This window comes from Chionomys nivalis, chromosome 25 (assembly GCF_950005125.1).
Source record: "Chionomys nivalis chromosome 25, mChiNiv1.1, whole genome shotgun sequence".
Classification (NCBI taxonomy): domain Eukaryota; kingdom Metazoa; phylum Chordata; class Mammalia; order Rodentia; family Cricetidae; genus Chionomys; species Chionomys nivalis.
In genome coordinates, this window is record NC_080110.1 from 1,515,892 (window position 1) to 1,532,749 (window position 16,858).

At 40.0% G+C, this 16,858-nt stretch overlaps 1 protein-coding gene across 1 annotated transcript in view; it reads left to right on the forward strand.

Annotated features, from left to right (window-relative positions):
• Cry1 (cryptochrome circadian regulator 1) overlaps positions 1-16,858 on the forward strand; it is a 46,510-nt gene that overhangs the window by 10,087 nt on the left and 19,565 nt on the right. The window contains exon 2 of the mRNA XM_057757980.1: positions 11,967-12,075. Within this exon, the coding sequence (XP_057613963.1) occupies positions 11,967-12,075 (109 nt within the window). The remainder of the gene's footprint in view (positions 1-11,966; positions 12,076-16,858) is intronic.

Genomic DNA, 16,858 nt, shown 5'->3' on the forward strand with positions numbered 1-16,858 from the left:
TTTTTGAGATGTCTCATGCAGGCCAGGCTGAACCTGAAACCCTAGTCTTTCTGTCTCTTCCGTCTGAGAAATGGGATTGAGGCACAGTCTGCCATGCCAGCTCTGACTGTTTGTTGTTGTGCTTGGCTATGGAATTTTTTCCACACTGTCTAGTCTCTCACAGTTCTCTTGCCTCAGTGTGCCACCACCCCTGGCTTCAATGTCCTTTATAGATACTAGGGCCATTTTACATGCTCTGTGCACTCAAGTTCATTTTGGTAAATTTTATATTTCTTCAGGTCATTTTTGTTTGTTTTTTTTTTCAGGTCATTTTTGAATAAGGAACTTATTAATCTTTAGTTTTTTATTTTTATCCACGTGTTCTCTCTCTCTCTCTCTCTCTCTCTCTCTCTCTCTCTCTCTCTCTGTGTGTGTGTGTGTAGTGTGTATGTCATGTATGTCATGTGCATCTGGAGGCCACAGGCCAATGTTGAGCATCCTTTAGAATTGTTTTCCACCTTGTCTTTTGAGACAGGGTCTCTCACTGAACCTGCAGCTCACCAATTGGGTTAGACAGGGTGGTCCTTGTGTTCCCTGCTCCACAGCACTGGGACCCCAGACACAGACTGTAACACACTTTTCCACAGATATTGGAAATCCACTCAAGTCTTCATGACTGCTGAGTGAGCCATCTCCTACAGGCCCTTAAGTTTTTAATTTATTTTCATAAAATTTCTTCATAATATCTTTTAATTTAAAGCCACCTGTATCTGAGATTATGCCTTTTTTCCTTAATATTGCTTATTTTGCCCTCTCTTATATTTTGTTTTGTTTTTCTTTTTTTTTTTTTTTTTTTTTTTTTTAGACAAGGTGCAAGGTGACCTCAGACTCATAGTAACTGTCCTGCCTCAGCTGCCCAAGTACTGGGATTATAGGCATGAGCCACCATACTTTTTATTTTACTTTTTTTTTTTTTTTTTTTTTTTTTTTTTTTTTTTTTTTTGGTTTTTCGAGACAGGGTTTCTCTGTGGTTTTGGAGCCTGTCCTGGAACTAGCTCTGTAGACCAGGCTGGTCTCGAACTCACAGAGATCCGCCTGCCTCTGCCTCCCGAGTGCTGGGATTAAAGGCTTTATTTTACTTTTGTTTTACTATTTATATTGTTTCTTCATATAAGTTTGACCTTTTTTCTATTTTTATGAATTTGTATTCTATTTTCACATCTTTATAATTTCCTTTTTCTACTTTTTTAGGAGTTCCTGGTGTTTTTCTAATGTAATTTAAAATCTTTCCTAGTTAGCATTTAAGATGATATATTCCTTCCTTCTGCTGTGATGTAGACATTGGGTTGTGTGTTCCCGAAAAAGTTCCATGCCTGAAGACTTAGTCCACAGGCAGATGCTGTTGTGAAGTGGGAGCCTTTAGGGGGTAGCGTCTAGTAGGAAGTCCTGGGAGGGGGACAAGTATAGAGCCACACCCATGTTTTCATCCTTTCTGCCTCCCAGCTCTGACCCATGCTCGTGGTCCTCTACAGTCCCACCATGGTCCATAGCGCAGAGGCCCGAACATTAGAGCTGTCCAGTCCACACCTCAACCTCCAGGACTGTGATCCAAATACACCGCTTCCCTTTATAAAGTTAGTTGTCGTGGACATTTTGCTGTGGTGAGGTAAGACTGACTAATACAGCACCACTTATGGTACATTCAACAAGTTTTAGGTGTAACTTCATTGTTTTTCAGATCTAGGCCTTTTCTAAATTACCACCACATCCTCCTCTCTATATCTTGCTTCATTTTCTATATTGATTTTCTTTTTATTTCTTCTAGTTCTTCCTGTCCCCAAACACCTTCCTAAATCTTTCTCTGTGTTACCTTGCTTGAGATTCATGTGTTTCTTAATTAGTACCTTTCATGAGCTCCAAAAAGTTCTCAATTATTTTTAGATCTCTTATTTGCAACTCAAGTGATTCTCCTCTATTTTGTGATCGATCTTTTCTTTGTGTGGAACTTTTGATGGGATTTCTCTGTAGTATGTATTGAAGTTAGGAATCTGATAGGATTTGTTATTTGTGCATGCATGTTTGTGGAAGGGAGGGGTCTTGTGCGTTGATGTTTGGGGCATCACAGAGAGGCATAGGTAGACTTTAGCATTCTAGATTACTAGGAACCTGTTACTACTTTAGAATGTAATGCTTTGCTTGAAGTGTTTTCTAACACATAAATTCCTTGAATTTTCTTTCTTTTTTAAAAGATGTGTTTGTTTGTTATGTATACAGTGTTCTGTTGGCATGTTTGCCTGAAGGCCAGAAGAGGGCACCAGACCTCATTATAGATGATTGTGAGCCACCAAGTAGTTGTTGGGAATTGAACTTGGGACCTCTGGAAGAGCAGTCAATGTTCTTAACCTCTGAACCATCTCACCAGCCCAATTTCTTAAATTTTCAATCCAGTAACACATTCTCAGGGCAGATATTTGTCAACAAAACTTATTTTGAATTACTTTAGATACATAGAAAATATGACAAATAATTCAGAAAAGTCCTGTGCTCTCCATCTCCAGCTCTCTCATATTAATGCATCTTTTTTTTTCAAAGTTGAGATAGTACATTATTACCAAAGTCCAAGCGCTATTCAGATTTCACTATTGATTTTTTTTTCTGTTCTAGAATTCTCTGCAAGGTACAATAATGACTCCAGTTAGTGATTTTCTTCATCTGCTTTATAACAGTTCTTTGGGATTTTTCTGCATCTTATGACCTTCATGATTTTGAATATTATTTCTATATTTTGTAGAATGAACCTAAGTTTGGGTTGGTTTGGTTTTTTCCCATGATTAGACTGGAGTTATAGGATTAGGAAAAATGTCTTATTAAAATGTTCTTCCTGGGACTGGAGAGTTGGTGTCTTCCTTCTTTCTGCCTCATTTTGCTTCCCCTCATGCTGCCTACCATGATGTTCTAACTTAGGCAAGGTGCCTGTGGACTGAACTCTGTGGAACTATGGCCCAAATGCAGCCTTTGTATCCTAAGTTGTTTTTGAAGGTATTTTATTACAAAAAGAAAAAGTGAACTGATACAGTGCCCATCTTCCCCAACCTCGAGGGAAAAAGGAAACTGTTGTAGTCATCTTACGTCCTTAAAGCCGTCAGGTTAGTTTTTCTGAAGTATCGTTGTGATACTCCATGTTAGAAAGATAAAGACGACCACACTGGCTAAGCCAACTAAAATTATATGAGTGTTGTGGGACAGTGGTCCTTACCTCTAAAGATTCGTCTCTTGTACTTGTAAGTATGGGGGGGGGGCAGGACAGGACAGTTCTGGGAAGATGAAAGGCTCAGCAGCAGTCGTCACCCAGACACAGAGGAAGCAAGATGAGAACGCCTCACTGGTAAAGGTACCAAGACTTGGCTAACACAGACTAGAATTATGGGTTAATATAAGATATAAGAGTTAATAAGAACCGGGCAGTGGTGGCGCACGCCTTTAATCCCAGCACTTGGGAGGCAGAGGCAGGTGGATCTCTGTGAGTTCGAGACCAGCCTGGTCTACAAGAGCTAGTTCCAGGACAGGCTCCAAAACCACAGAGAAACCCTGTCTCGAAAAACCAAAAAAAAAATAAAAATAAAAAAAGAGTTAATAAGAAGCTTGAACTAATAGACCAACCAGTTTATAATTAATGTAGGCTTCTGTGTTTCTTTGGGACTAAACAGCTGCAGGACCAGGCAGGACAGAAACCTCTGTCAACATATGAGTTCTTAATTTGCCAATGACGAAGAACATACTTGTGCCTCAGAGTCTCTTGGTCCCTAAACTCAGGGATTTGGCATTTTTAAAACCAAAAACCACATGACCATAATTATATCAGAGTTAGATGAGGGTCAGAGTAACCTTGATACATTCATGCCTCGCAGAGCATAGTAAGTGCTTTAGACATCACATGACAATTATTTTTGACATATACCTTCTTTAGTTATTTTGGTTTGCATGAATTATTTTGGCTAATACATTTGGACCATGGCCAAAGTCACGGAAACCTCAGGTTGCTGCCTAGGTCTAGAGCTGTCTGAGTGGACACAGATGGAGTCAGGGTACGATGTCATTGCCTCAGTCTCTTCTGTGTTAGTGCATGCTCTATAGAAGTGGTGCTGTGCAAGCAGAGCGCACAGCTTTGGGGTCAGGCACATCCATAGCAAATTCTTTTTTGGATTTTTTTTTTTTGGTTGTGAACTTAGCTTTTAACTGCTGGGCCATCTTTCCATTCCTTAAATTCTTTTTATCCAGACAATTTTTAACATTTATTTGTGTGTGCACACACATGCACATATGCACATGCATTCACTGCATAGCCTGTGTTAGGAGACCAGACAATAACTTAGGAGAATGAGAACATCTGGAAAAGAACATCTCCCCCACACCCCTCAATCTATTTCTTCCAACTAGGCCATATTTCCTAGTTTCTACCACTTCCCAACAATTCCATCATCTTATGAATCTATCAATGAACTAATCCATTTATAAAAGCACATCATGTTCGTTTTGTTTGTTTATTTTGTTTTTTTGTGACAGGGTTTCTCTGTGTAACAGTCCTGGATGTCCTAGAACTCACTTTGTAGACCAGGCTGGTCTCGAACTCACAGAGATCCACCTGCCTCTGATTCCCAATTGCTGGGATTAAAGGCGTGCGCCACCACCGCCCGGCTCCACACGTCGTGTTCTAATAGCCTTTCAGTTCTGTCACAGTCCATTGTCTCCTCTTCCATGTGGACCCCAGGGGTTGAACTCGGGTTCTCAGACTTGGTAGCAAGTGCTGCTACCCACTGAGACATCTCACTAGCCCCGAATTAAAGTTTTATTTCATTTCATAGCTGAGATTGGAAAACATACATGATGAGTTTCCAAATTTGTAGTTATTTTAATAGGATATTTTATAGGGTTGTATGACTAGAACTTAGCAAAATAGACATGGAACAAATATTTCCTCCCTGTCATACTTCTCCACTGACTATTGAGTCAAGCCTTTAAAATCCTTCTTATTACTTAATGTTTGATGATTAATTAGGTAGCTATGTATGGTACGTCTACTATATGTCAGGAATTATCTGGACATTGGAAAGTGGTAAACCTGGCCTTTGTTGAAATCCAGGTTTTTCCTTCTCTTTCTCTACCTCTATTACTGTATTGATACTAAAAGGTACTCCTCAACCATCACTAGATTCTTGAAATTTTAATGTCTTCCCTACCTTAGAGAAGTAGGAAAAGCCAAGAATGTTTTCTCCCTTCTGGTTTATTGCCCTTTTGTGCTACACATGTTGTCTTCCATCATAACAGGTGTGATGTGTGTCTCTATATCATGTACATGGTCAAATATCTTTCCTAGTTCTGGGGACATTAAAACTCTCTCCTAAATTAGTTATCACTTCTTAGAAGGCATTTTAGAATTTTTCAGAGGCAATGTTGGTTTGGAGAAAGCTAGGGGTCTGCTGTGTGAAGAGGCCCGGAGTGGGGTGCTGCCCTTAGAACTGCCCGTGGTGTCTCGCAGTAAAAAAGTTTTTCATCTTCTGAATGGAAGCCTAAATTCACTGTACCTCAGATCATCAGGTATGAAAACGCTGTTTTATATGGAGATTTTTCTGATTTTATGTACTACTTGTACACATTAGGGAAGCTTCAGGCTTTAATAAATCTTTCTTAAAGCTCCAGGGAGTCACATCACCAATAATGACAGTGCTCGTCCTGTTTAAGATGCCAGTGATACAACTGCATCAATCTGGTTCTGCAGCTTTTGAACTTAAAATTGTTATGTAATGTCTTTGTTCAGTCAAGGTTCCACTATGTTTCCAGGCCCTGAATTTAAATTCTGTGTCAGTAGCCTGTGTGCCACCGTCACGAGTGTGCACCTGTGTGCCACCATTACAAGTGTGCGCCTGTGTGCCACCGTCACGAGTATGCACTGCAGGCCTGGCCTTCTGATTTTTATTCATTACTTTAATTTCTTCGCTTTTGATGTTTGAGAACTGAACCTAGAGCCTTGACCGTGCTGAGGAAGAGTTCAGCTGTTGCAGTGCGGCCATAGTCGTCTTGGTCGCGCCTGACCACCCACACCAAAGCCCTGTTCTGCCTCTTTTGACTTCTTTGTAGGAAGGTCTGAATGGGGTAGCTATAAATAATTTTAAGATTTTAAGGCATTAAAAAGGATTTGTCCTAAAAATAACTTTGGGTTCTTATATGAGCCTGTGGATGTGTGCTCTTAATTCTGAGCCTAACAAGTGCAGAACTCACCTGCATGATACATTTTATCTATGTTAGGTACTTGAGTACTATCCTTGGGGAATCAACCTTCGTAATGTGTATTTTATCTGTGTTAGGTACTCAAATATTATCCTTGGGGAATCAACCTTCGTAATGTGTATTTTATCTATGTTAGGTACTGAAGTGTTATCCTTGGGGAATTAGCCTTCGTAATGTGTATTTTATCTGTATTAAATCCTAAAGTCTTGTCTTTGGAGGAAATGTGCAACGCATTTGACAGACTAAATGAAAGCACTGGTTTATTAGAAAGCTCTGAAAATGGAGCATATAAAAACCTTATCCATATTTAGAGATGCAAATTATGATTTTTAATTTTAAAATCTCTGATAAAAGATTTGGTATGGTTGAGAATCTCATTTTTTATTTATAATAGTAGGTCTAGATCTTTAATTTTTTCTATATTGAACTTTCATTTCATATGTAGAGGAGATGTTCTTGATGTGGTTTTAGTTTATATTCTGTAGGGTCAACACTGTACGGTTTTGTTTAGGAGTTCTAAGAGTAGTTTGCACTGACAAGTGTGTGATACAGTATGGAAACACCAACGTTAGCAGATGGCTTCCTGCTGGTGTGCACACGTGACTTCGCAATGCCTTGTTTTCAGTAGCAGTGGGATTATCTTGCCCTTGCTTTTTTCAGACTATTTTATAGACAGAACTAGAAATACTAGTTATATAAGCTATTCTAGCACAGACTAGAAAGTAGGTCATTGTGATGGGAGTATGCTAAACCACCCACTGGTTGCTATAGCAGTGACCTACTTTAGAAACTATTTCTGTTGATTCATGTTGAAATCATCTTTTGGAAGTGGCATAAGGAAGTTACTACATGTACGCTTCTATAGTAGTAAAAGGTAGTGGTTTTTAGAGGGAAATTCCTTAAAACATTTAAAATAAGGAGGTGCATTAGTGTCTCTTTATTTCAGAGTGGTTCATTCAGTGTTATTAATTAAGTTGTGCCTTTGTACAGTGAGGGATTGTAGTGAGTTTACTAACAGTTGGCCTATTTAAAAACCAGTCTATTTTCAGCCAGATCTTCCAATGGGAGCACATGGCTGCAATATATGCCGAAATTATCTGCTCAGTGTTCAGTGCTGTTTTAAGGCACATATCTTTATAATGTAGGAGTGTTTAAATGATGTGTTCTGTGGAGCACACAGTCTGAACTCTGAGTCTTCCTATTCCAAACTAAGGACAAAGGGTTAGATTTTGTGTAGTTTTCAAATACTGGTTTTCATTTATCAGTAAAGAGAAGCTGTTCTATTCAGTGACTTGGTGTTCTGAATCTACACTGTTTATGGCTTATTTTTATATAGCACCACCACAGACTTACAAGCTTAGAGATCAGTCGATTTGAGTTTTAATTGTATCGTCCCTTTTTAACAAACAGGTATTTGTATAGCAGCGGCTTTGTCACTGGGGAAGATAAAATCTTGGTTCACAGTCACATTCATATGGAGTTATACATTCAGTGAGATTCTGTATAGGCCTGGGCGTCCAACCAATTTATTCTTTCCTGTTAATGTATATACATGGAGTTTGTTTTCAGAAATAGATATTACTCTCTTTTTTCTCTCTTTTCCTTTAAGGCAGGTCAGACGGACTGCCTATGTAGTCCTTGGCCTTGGGATCCTTCTACTTCATTTCTTGAGTATTGGAATTACAAGTGCACACTTCCCTGCCCATCTTAAGAATAGAACTATTCTAAAAGGAAAGTAACAATGACTTTCATTTAATGTATATCAGCCATGTGCTACCAGTTGATTTACGTATTTCTAATGTTCTCAGGACCTGTGTAAAACAGCCGTACTAGCATCCTGCCCTACTTCCAGTCTTTTCAGTAGACTGCAAGACACGTGGCGGTGGCATTTGCCAGGTACATAAACTAAAACCCAGGTTAGGGAAGCCAAGGCATGAAAAGTTAGATACAGGAGATGCACAGAAGAGAGGGGTGTGTGTACATATACATGTTTGCATGCAGGTTTTTCTGCTAAAATGAATGATTTGAACTTTGCTTGTGATGGAATACATTCTTCTTGACAGTTGAAAGAGGAGAGAAAGTGACTTCAGCTCTAAGTCTTCAGACTTGTTATAAACTTGAGATGGGAATTGGCAAAAATCCTTCAGACTGAGGAAGGATATCACATGTTCAAGAGAACAATTGTGTACAAAAGAGTAGTAGCTTGGTTTAGTGCAAACAGTAGTGGCGTGGGATAGAAGATGAACCTGGAGCCATTGGATGGTGACTGAGAACATACTTTGCTTTTTATTGAATAAAAAATGAGTCCCAAAGATCTTTGTACAAGAACATGTGCCTCAAAGCGATCTGATAATGTGCACTGAGATGGATTATCGTGGCAGAGATTGTTGGTAGGCAGGGCTATTTTAAGACTGCAATAAATAAAAGCAAGAGATAAAACTACCATTATTGTAGTAAAAATAGAACACCAAGTATTCAGTAACACATAATAATGCTCACCATGTACAGACACTGTCCTAGGAGCCTCACATACGGTAATTTACTCAGCTTCCACAAAAATTCCTGTGTGTGTCCTATTATACTCTAATTTTATAGACAAGGAAACTCAAGATTTTCTGCAGGTGGTCAGTGTATAATACATACTGCTAGACTTGTTAAGAATATGGAATATCTGTGCAGTGCATGCTGGAAAACATGAAATTACCTGTTGCTCTCTAAAGGTGTTTAGCACCAGTAAACCAGGTGCAGGAGATCAGGCCTCACCCATCCTACCCTGAAGGAATGTGTGCTGGAATCACTTTTGAGATTAGTGCATTTTTATCTCTACTCAAACTCCATTTCTCAAGAGTAGATACAATAAGTACCCTGGTAAGTAATGTTCCAGTTATTTCCTTATGCACAACTAAACATAAATTGATACATATGATATAAATTTTATTTAACCAAAGAAATACGCATATAGTTTTTTCTGTTTTGTGGTATATACATGTTTATCATTTTCTTATGGGTGTATGAATATGAATTCACATGCATGATGTTAATCTAGACTTGGTTGTTTATTTTATGAATTAATTTATCATTTTGGCGTTTTTCTTTTCCCACCTTTCCTATTATAGATATGTTCCCATCATTACATTCAGTATGAAGAACACTTACTTCCAGTTTTGGTAGAAAATGTGGGCTCAGTGATACAGCAAAGATTTAGAGATCCCATCTGCCTTGGATTGTCTCTACGGGATGTTTGAGCTTTCTGCTGTTTTTACTTAAGCAAACTAGTTCATTCCATTTCTTTTATCAAAAAATCCTTTGGTGATCTTTATTACATCTGAGATATCTCAAATATGCCTTGGGAAGTGGTGAGCTGGAGACATGGCTCATTAGTACTTACTGCACAATTATGAGGACCAGAGTTCAGATCCTAGCAACACATAACAAGGTGCCCCTCAAATACCAGTCATGCCAGTGCTTCAGGGAGGCAAAAACAGGATTGTTGAGGTTGCTGACTGCCACCAATATAGCAGAGTTAAATGTGAGCTCCCATTCAGGGAGGGACCCTGCCTCAAAGTAATAGGAGGAGACTTTCGGGGGGGGGGCACTGACACCCTCTTCTGCCCTTCATGGGTGTGAACAGGCGCACACACCCCATACATGGCTGTCTATTCATAGAGCCATATACTGCAAATAAACAATCTCTAACCATTGTTGTGAAAATTAAATAACTCTTCTGGGTCTGCAGCTGTATCTGAATTGATAGAGTGCTTGCTCACATGCTGGATTCAATCTCTAGCACCATATAAAGAAGCCTAGCATTGTGGCACTTAGAATCCCAGCAGCCGGGATCAGAAGTTAGAAGCTATCCTTGACTTCCCAACAAGATCAAGGCTGGCCTGAACTACACAAGACCACGTCCTCCCAAACTCCAATACAGTCTTGCTAAGAAAACACAAGAAATTGCATGACTACTCGTGAACACTTCTCACTTACTAAATTATGCATATTTGTGAATAATATGAACCTCAGATATTTTTGTATCACTGCATCTACTAACAGCAATCTTTTCTCAAAATAGTAAGACATGTTGTAGTAGTGCGCAGGGGTGGGGTTCAGGTGTTAGGAAGTAAGTCCAAACCAAGACAGAAAGGGGATAGTTGAAATAATAATTAAAAAAAAAAAGAACAATGTTTTATTTCCTGTTTGTTTAACAACACCATGAGACTTGTTAAAATGATAATGCTAAGATTATCTTTCCTATCTACATGGGTACACCTACGGATATAGAGAGCTCTCCAAAGTTCTCCAAAGTTATAAGAGGTTGCTAAAGAGGAAATATGTCAGACTAACTAGTGCACTTACGTCACTAATGACTGTAGTTATAAAATACCAGCAAGACTGAGGTACTGAAGGCAGAGAGTGCACAAAGAATATAGACAGTCCCTAGTCGGAGCAGTCTTTCAGGACAGTGCCGTGTGTGTGCCCTTTCAGAGGTAGAAATGTGCTCTGTGTTGGGATGTTGGCTGCTGCCGCTGGAGATTGGACACCATGGCTCCACTTAACCCTTGGCTACCGTCCTGTAGCGTCTGTTTCTGCTATGTGTTCTTCCTTTCCGCCTGGCTTCCTCCTCACAGCTTCTCAGTGAGGTTGTAGCTCGTGGGAAAGGCAGACAAAAGAAACCTTAACCCGAAGAACATAGAAGAAACAAAGTAGAGACAAACTGAGATCTGCCCAGCTGAGAGGAGCAGAATCTGGGTGGAATTATTGGATAATGAGCTTGGACTTTCCAGAGTAGGCCTCCCTTTTGGATGTGTTCCTGGGAAATGCTGTGTCCTCGCAACAGAAGATGTGGAGTAAGCAGTTTCCCTACTGCTCCAGAATTTTCCCAGGTGTCTCTCATGTGTAAATCTTATTTCTGCTTACTTCGCTAAAGAAGTCTGTGTGATCCCACTCACTCCATGAAACCTTTGCTTGTTTCAAATTAACCTAGTATTCTCTATAGTCACGAGTTAATGGCATATGATTTAGCATCTATCTATTCCTTTTTCTTATATTAGAAGCTTTATTAGATTTAGAAAAGGACATTATAGTTTCTCCTAGGTGATTGCAATGTCCTCTAGCAAAATATTCATTTTCTCTCATTTGCCTGTTTTGTTTTCTGCATCAGGGTCTCATGTAGCCCTGACTGACCCCAAACTTGTTACATAATTGAGGCTGATCTTGAATTTGTGACTCTAAGGTCATCTCTCAAATGCTCTGTTTACTGGTGTGTAGCACCATACCACACCCCAGATGCTTAAATTATTCAGACATCCAGAGTTACCAAGTAGAACGTTTCCATTTTTCCCAATAAAAGATATTCTAGATTCTTTGAAGTAACTTTTCCATAAAAAATTTTTTCATTTTATTAGATTTGAACAATGAAACTGGTTCATTTAATTGCTTTGATATTTATTTACATAATTTTTATGATTACAAGTTAATTTTTTACTAGATTATTTAGTGAAAATTAGTGATTTAATTCAGGATTTGCTTAAAATGTTAGAGATTATGATGTAATAAAAAAAACTCTTGTCAGTATAGCTTCTGAGAATACTGAGTCACCAGGAAATAAAATGATGAGTCCACATTTGTCATTTGTAGAATGTAGTGTTACAATATTTTATACCTTGTAGATACATATTTTAAGGTTTATAATATTTTCTCTCTAGATTTTTGCTTCAGTGTCTTGAGGATCTGGATTCCAATCTACGGAAGCTGAATTCTCGTCTGTTTGTGATTCGTGGACAGCCAGCTGATGTGTTCCCCAGGCTTTTCAAGGTAATTTGAAAACATATGCCTGAATAATAATCTTTGCCAGAGCAAATATTTGACAAATACCTTTTTAACAAAACATGGGAGGTAGTATTTTTTTAAGCTTTTTATTGATTCTTCGTGGATTTCATATCCTGTATCCTGATCCCATTCTTCTCCCCGTCCCTTTGTATGCGTCCTCTGCCCTTGCAACCTCCCCCTCAATATAAAATAAGAAAAGTTAAAAAAAAAAAAAAAAAAAAAAAAAAACCTCATCATGGAAGCTAGAGTGTGACATAGAAGTCACAGTACCCTTTAGTCCACACATCTTGTAAGTGTTCATTGCAATGAGGCCTCTGGTTTCTGTTACATTATCAATACCGAATCCTCACTGGGACTCTTTGTGGAGATCCTGCAGCTCTGGATCTGAGGTCCGGCCCCTTCATGTGCTCCAGCAGTTCACGAATGGGGTGGATGCTGGGTTGGTCAGCCCACCAGCTCCCCCTCTTCCCCACCATCAAGGGGAGCTCTCCAGCACTGCCCCGGGCAAACTCATCAGTGCAGCAGGCAGTAAGGGGCCAGGCCAGTTCTCCCGCTCTCTCCTGCACCCACACCACCAGAGCCAGCCAGCTCCAGTGTGTTGCCCTGCTCTCCCCAAGTGCTGCAGCCAGTGAGGACCAGAGCCAGCTCTCTGCTCTCATGACACCAGGGCCATCACTCCCACGTGCTGCGGGGAGGGGGTTCTGTGCCAGGACAACATGGTGGGGCCAGCTCTCCTATGCTCATGTTCTTGAGGCTGGCTCACCAGAGCCCTGTCAACAGGATCAGCCCTACCGTGGTGTCCAAAGGAAATAGTATTTTTAAATAAAGAAAACAAATGTGGCTTTTTTTTATTGACATTGCTAATATAGTAAAATTAGACATTAGAAAGGTTAAAATGAAAAGTTCCTTTTTGGCCTCAGACTATTAGTTCTCCCCAAAGCAGCACTATTTCCATTTCCTGCATGTGCAAGAATTTATGTGTGTTTAGACATCCATGTGTCTGTGTCTGTGTTAATTGTTCTCTGCTTTAATAGTCAAATGAGAACATGTTATACACAATCTTCTGTTCTGTGCTTTATTCATGTGTTGAAGGACATTTCATGTCATCTCCTGGTCTTTTATATGATTCTGTAGTAGTAACATGTATGGGTGTGTTAGATTTCTTCTACTGGTTTTCTATTGAATGTTTAGTTACTCTTCCCGTAGGCCTCTGACTAACACAGTGTTGCCAGGGAGCCTCCTTGTCCACATTTATGTTCCTTTGTGATTTTTTTTTTAAGAAGGCAGTGACAGTTAATCTCCATTGTCACCTTGATATTTAGAATCACCTGGGAAATGGGTCTCTGAACATGACTGGGATGGGATTGTCCTGACTGTGTTACTCCAGGTGGCCAGACCCACCCACTGTGGGCGGCACCATTGCTTTGTGGGGTCCTGGGCTGTGACTGGAGGAGGGGAGCTGAAAGCAGCATGGCTCATCACTCCCTGCACCCTGTCAGCTCTCCTCAGAGAGTCCTATCACAGCAACAGGAAAAGGAGTGAACACTCACATCTCACCAGTAGTGTAGAATTATAGTAGTGGGGGATTTTATTTTGAATTGGAAGAATCTTCCTAAGTTCCTTGTCTTACTGCAGTGAAAACTTCTCAAGGTCTGAAGGAAATTAGTGAGTTGCCCAAGATCAGACTTTAGCTCATCTGAGCGTCTCAGACAACTCGTGTTCCTGCAGTCTTCAGTTCTCCCTCCCTCTTACTGCACATAGTTTCTAGCTGTATAGTTTCTTACTGCACATAGTTTCTAGCTGTATATCTCTTATGTTGCAGCTATTTGATACGTCAGTTTTTAAAATGGCTTTTTTTTCCTGGATTTTCGCAGCAGGGTTTCTCTATGTAGCCCTAGCTGTCCTGGAACTCGCTCTGTAGACCAGGCTGGCCTTGACCTCAGAGATCCATCTGCCTCTGCCTCCCCGGTGCTGGGATTAAAGGTATCTGCAAAAATAGCAATATTTCTAATGCAAAAGAGATGTTGCTTTCCCTGAATGAGAAGGTCTCCAATGCTGGGAAGTAAATCAGTTTTGCCTAACTTTCCTAGTATGGAAGAAACATTAGTGCTTACCTAATGTAGCAGTCTTAGCTAGTAGAGACTGTTTACTCCTGAAGAATTCTCATTTAGTCTAGTTATGTGGAAGAATTTTGACAAGAAAGCAGACTGAAAGTAATGATACTTCATCCACAGCTCATACAAACGGCAGTGTGTGGAGATAAGTACATCAGTCCTCTCTCCGAATCTATTTGGTAGAAGTAAAATGTCTTCTAAGATTTTAGTATTACAAATACCACAGTTTTTTATTTTGTTTTTAAACAGACTTTTTTCAGGCCAGCGACTTTTTTGTATTGTGTTGGATTTTCCTCCCTGGGACAGGAGAGAGGGTTCAGTGACTGACATACTCACTGCTCTTCCCGAGGACCTGGACTTGGTTTCCAGCACCCACATGACAGCTCATGATCGTCTAACTCCGGCTCCAGGAGATCCAGTGCCCTCTTTTGGCCTTTGAGGACACCATGCATTGTGAAGAACTTCATATATGCAGGCAAAATACCCATATACATAAAATAGAAATAAATTTAAATATATAATTTTAAACTTTAATTCTGGATAGAATAGCATCATATTGTTTTATGCTGCCTTACACAGAGTCAGTGAGATGGCTTAGCAGGGAAAGGCACTTGTCACCAGATCTGACACTTGAGTTTGGTCTCTGGACCCATATGGTGAAAGCAGACTGGCTCCTGCAGCTGTCCTCTGACCTCCATGGCATTGAGACATGCACATGCATTCTCTCACACATTTGACACTCTCTGAGTCCAATAGAATTAAATTTAAAATAAATAGCAACAGAATACCAAATATGGATAACCGCCCCCAGAAGTACTCGGGAAAGCTCATAGCTTTCTATATTGTTATAGAAATGAAGGAGACAAATAAGTAACTTTTTGCCTCAAATATGGAAAAGAAATAAATCAAGCCAATCACAAAGTAGAGGAAAGGAAACGGTAAAGGACTGGATATGAGTGAAGCAAAGCAGTCTTGGGAAGACATGGTGCAGGCATCGGCTGCTGTGCCTGCAGTCCTGGGAAGGCATGGTGCAGGCATCGGCTGCTGTGCCTGCTCTCTGACTCTGTCCGGCACTGTGACATGAGCTGAGCACTGTAAGCATGTCTCCTTTACTCGTTGCCATGACAGTAGCCACTCCTGGTTGTTCTTTCCAAGGATATTTCAGAGGTGCTTCCTAGAAGAAAATGGTGTGTAAATTAATACATTTAATGTTCAGGGAATGTTCTCCCTGGCTTTTCAGTTTTTCTTATGGAGAATGTTCACTAATTCATTCCCAGGGAAGAGATGAGTGATGTATTGAGGAATTGAGGAGAAAGAGCTAGGTGAGTATGGTTCAGACAGTTCCTTTTCTCTTTCACATACATTTTACCCTCCTCTTCTGTATACTGTCTTAGAGCAAGAGCCCATAACGTAAGGGAGGTGCTCCGTATGATTGGCAGAGTAGGGATGTTAAGTAGCACTGTCCACTTCAGTAGTGACATCAGCAAGCTGATTTCCCTTAACCCTATGATACTTTCTCCAACTAAGCTTTACTGATAATGTGCTTATATTTTTACCTTTAGCTCTTGAATGTGCCTGAACTCAAAAAGCAAAAATAACAGGGAGTATTATTTATTAACTCACCTCAAACACTTAACAGCTAAAATATTATTTCTCAAAAAATACACAAAACTAATTGCAAGATACTCGTTAGGCTAAAGGTCTTCATGACTTACACAATGAAGGGTTCTGTTGTTAAATTACAAGGAGCTCTAAGAAACCACACAGTTACAACAGAATCAAGAGGACATCAGCTGCAATGCACAGAAGCGCACAAGTGGAAGCCGTGATGCTTAGGATTCACCATTCTCCCCCGTGCTCTCTGCTCACTAACACACGACGCAGGCTAGAAGAGCAGTGTATCTGCAGTGTGAGCAGTCTTCACTAGGAGACTCAGCTCTCAGAGTGAGCTGTCTTCACTAGGAGAGCAGTGTGTCTGCAGTGTGAGCTGTCTTCACTAGGAGACCCTCAGCTTCCAATCCTGGGGTGTGTTACTGCTAGACTGTACACCTTAGCATAAAATAAATACATAAGTGTGTATACACTATGGTTCCTACTCTCATTTACAGTTTATCCTTAAATTTCAAAACTGTCACGTTTGTACTAGCAAATACAAACTTTAAGGTAATCATCTGTTAACTGCTGTTACATTCCAGACCTTCAAGAAAGGAAAAACTTTTAAATGTATTATTTTTCTCCTAGTAGTTTCAAAGATGCCTTTGAACAATAATGAATATGTGCAGCTGGCAGTCACTCTAGGGCAGTGCTGATGGGAATTTAAGGCACAGCAGCTGAGAATATGCCCAGCATCTAAGCTTAAAATGTGCTGTGTTTAATCCATCGTTTTTCTCTCAAGGATTTATCTCTAGGAAAATATGATAAATGACTAAATATGTCTTTTTTTTTTTTTCGAGACAAGGTTTCTCTGAGTGGCTGTCCTGAAACTCACTTTATAGAACAGGGTGGCCTAGAACCTGGAAATCTGCCTGCCTCAGCCTACCAAGTGCTGGAACTAAAGGGTGCACCACCACCACCCAGTTTGCTGTCAACATTTTAATAGTCAGAAATAAGTCTTTCTAAGCAAAACAGTTCATACCATATCAGCTATCAAAGGC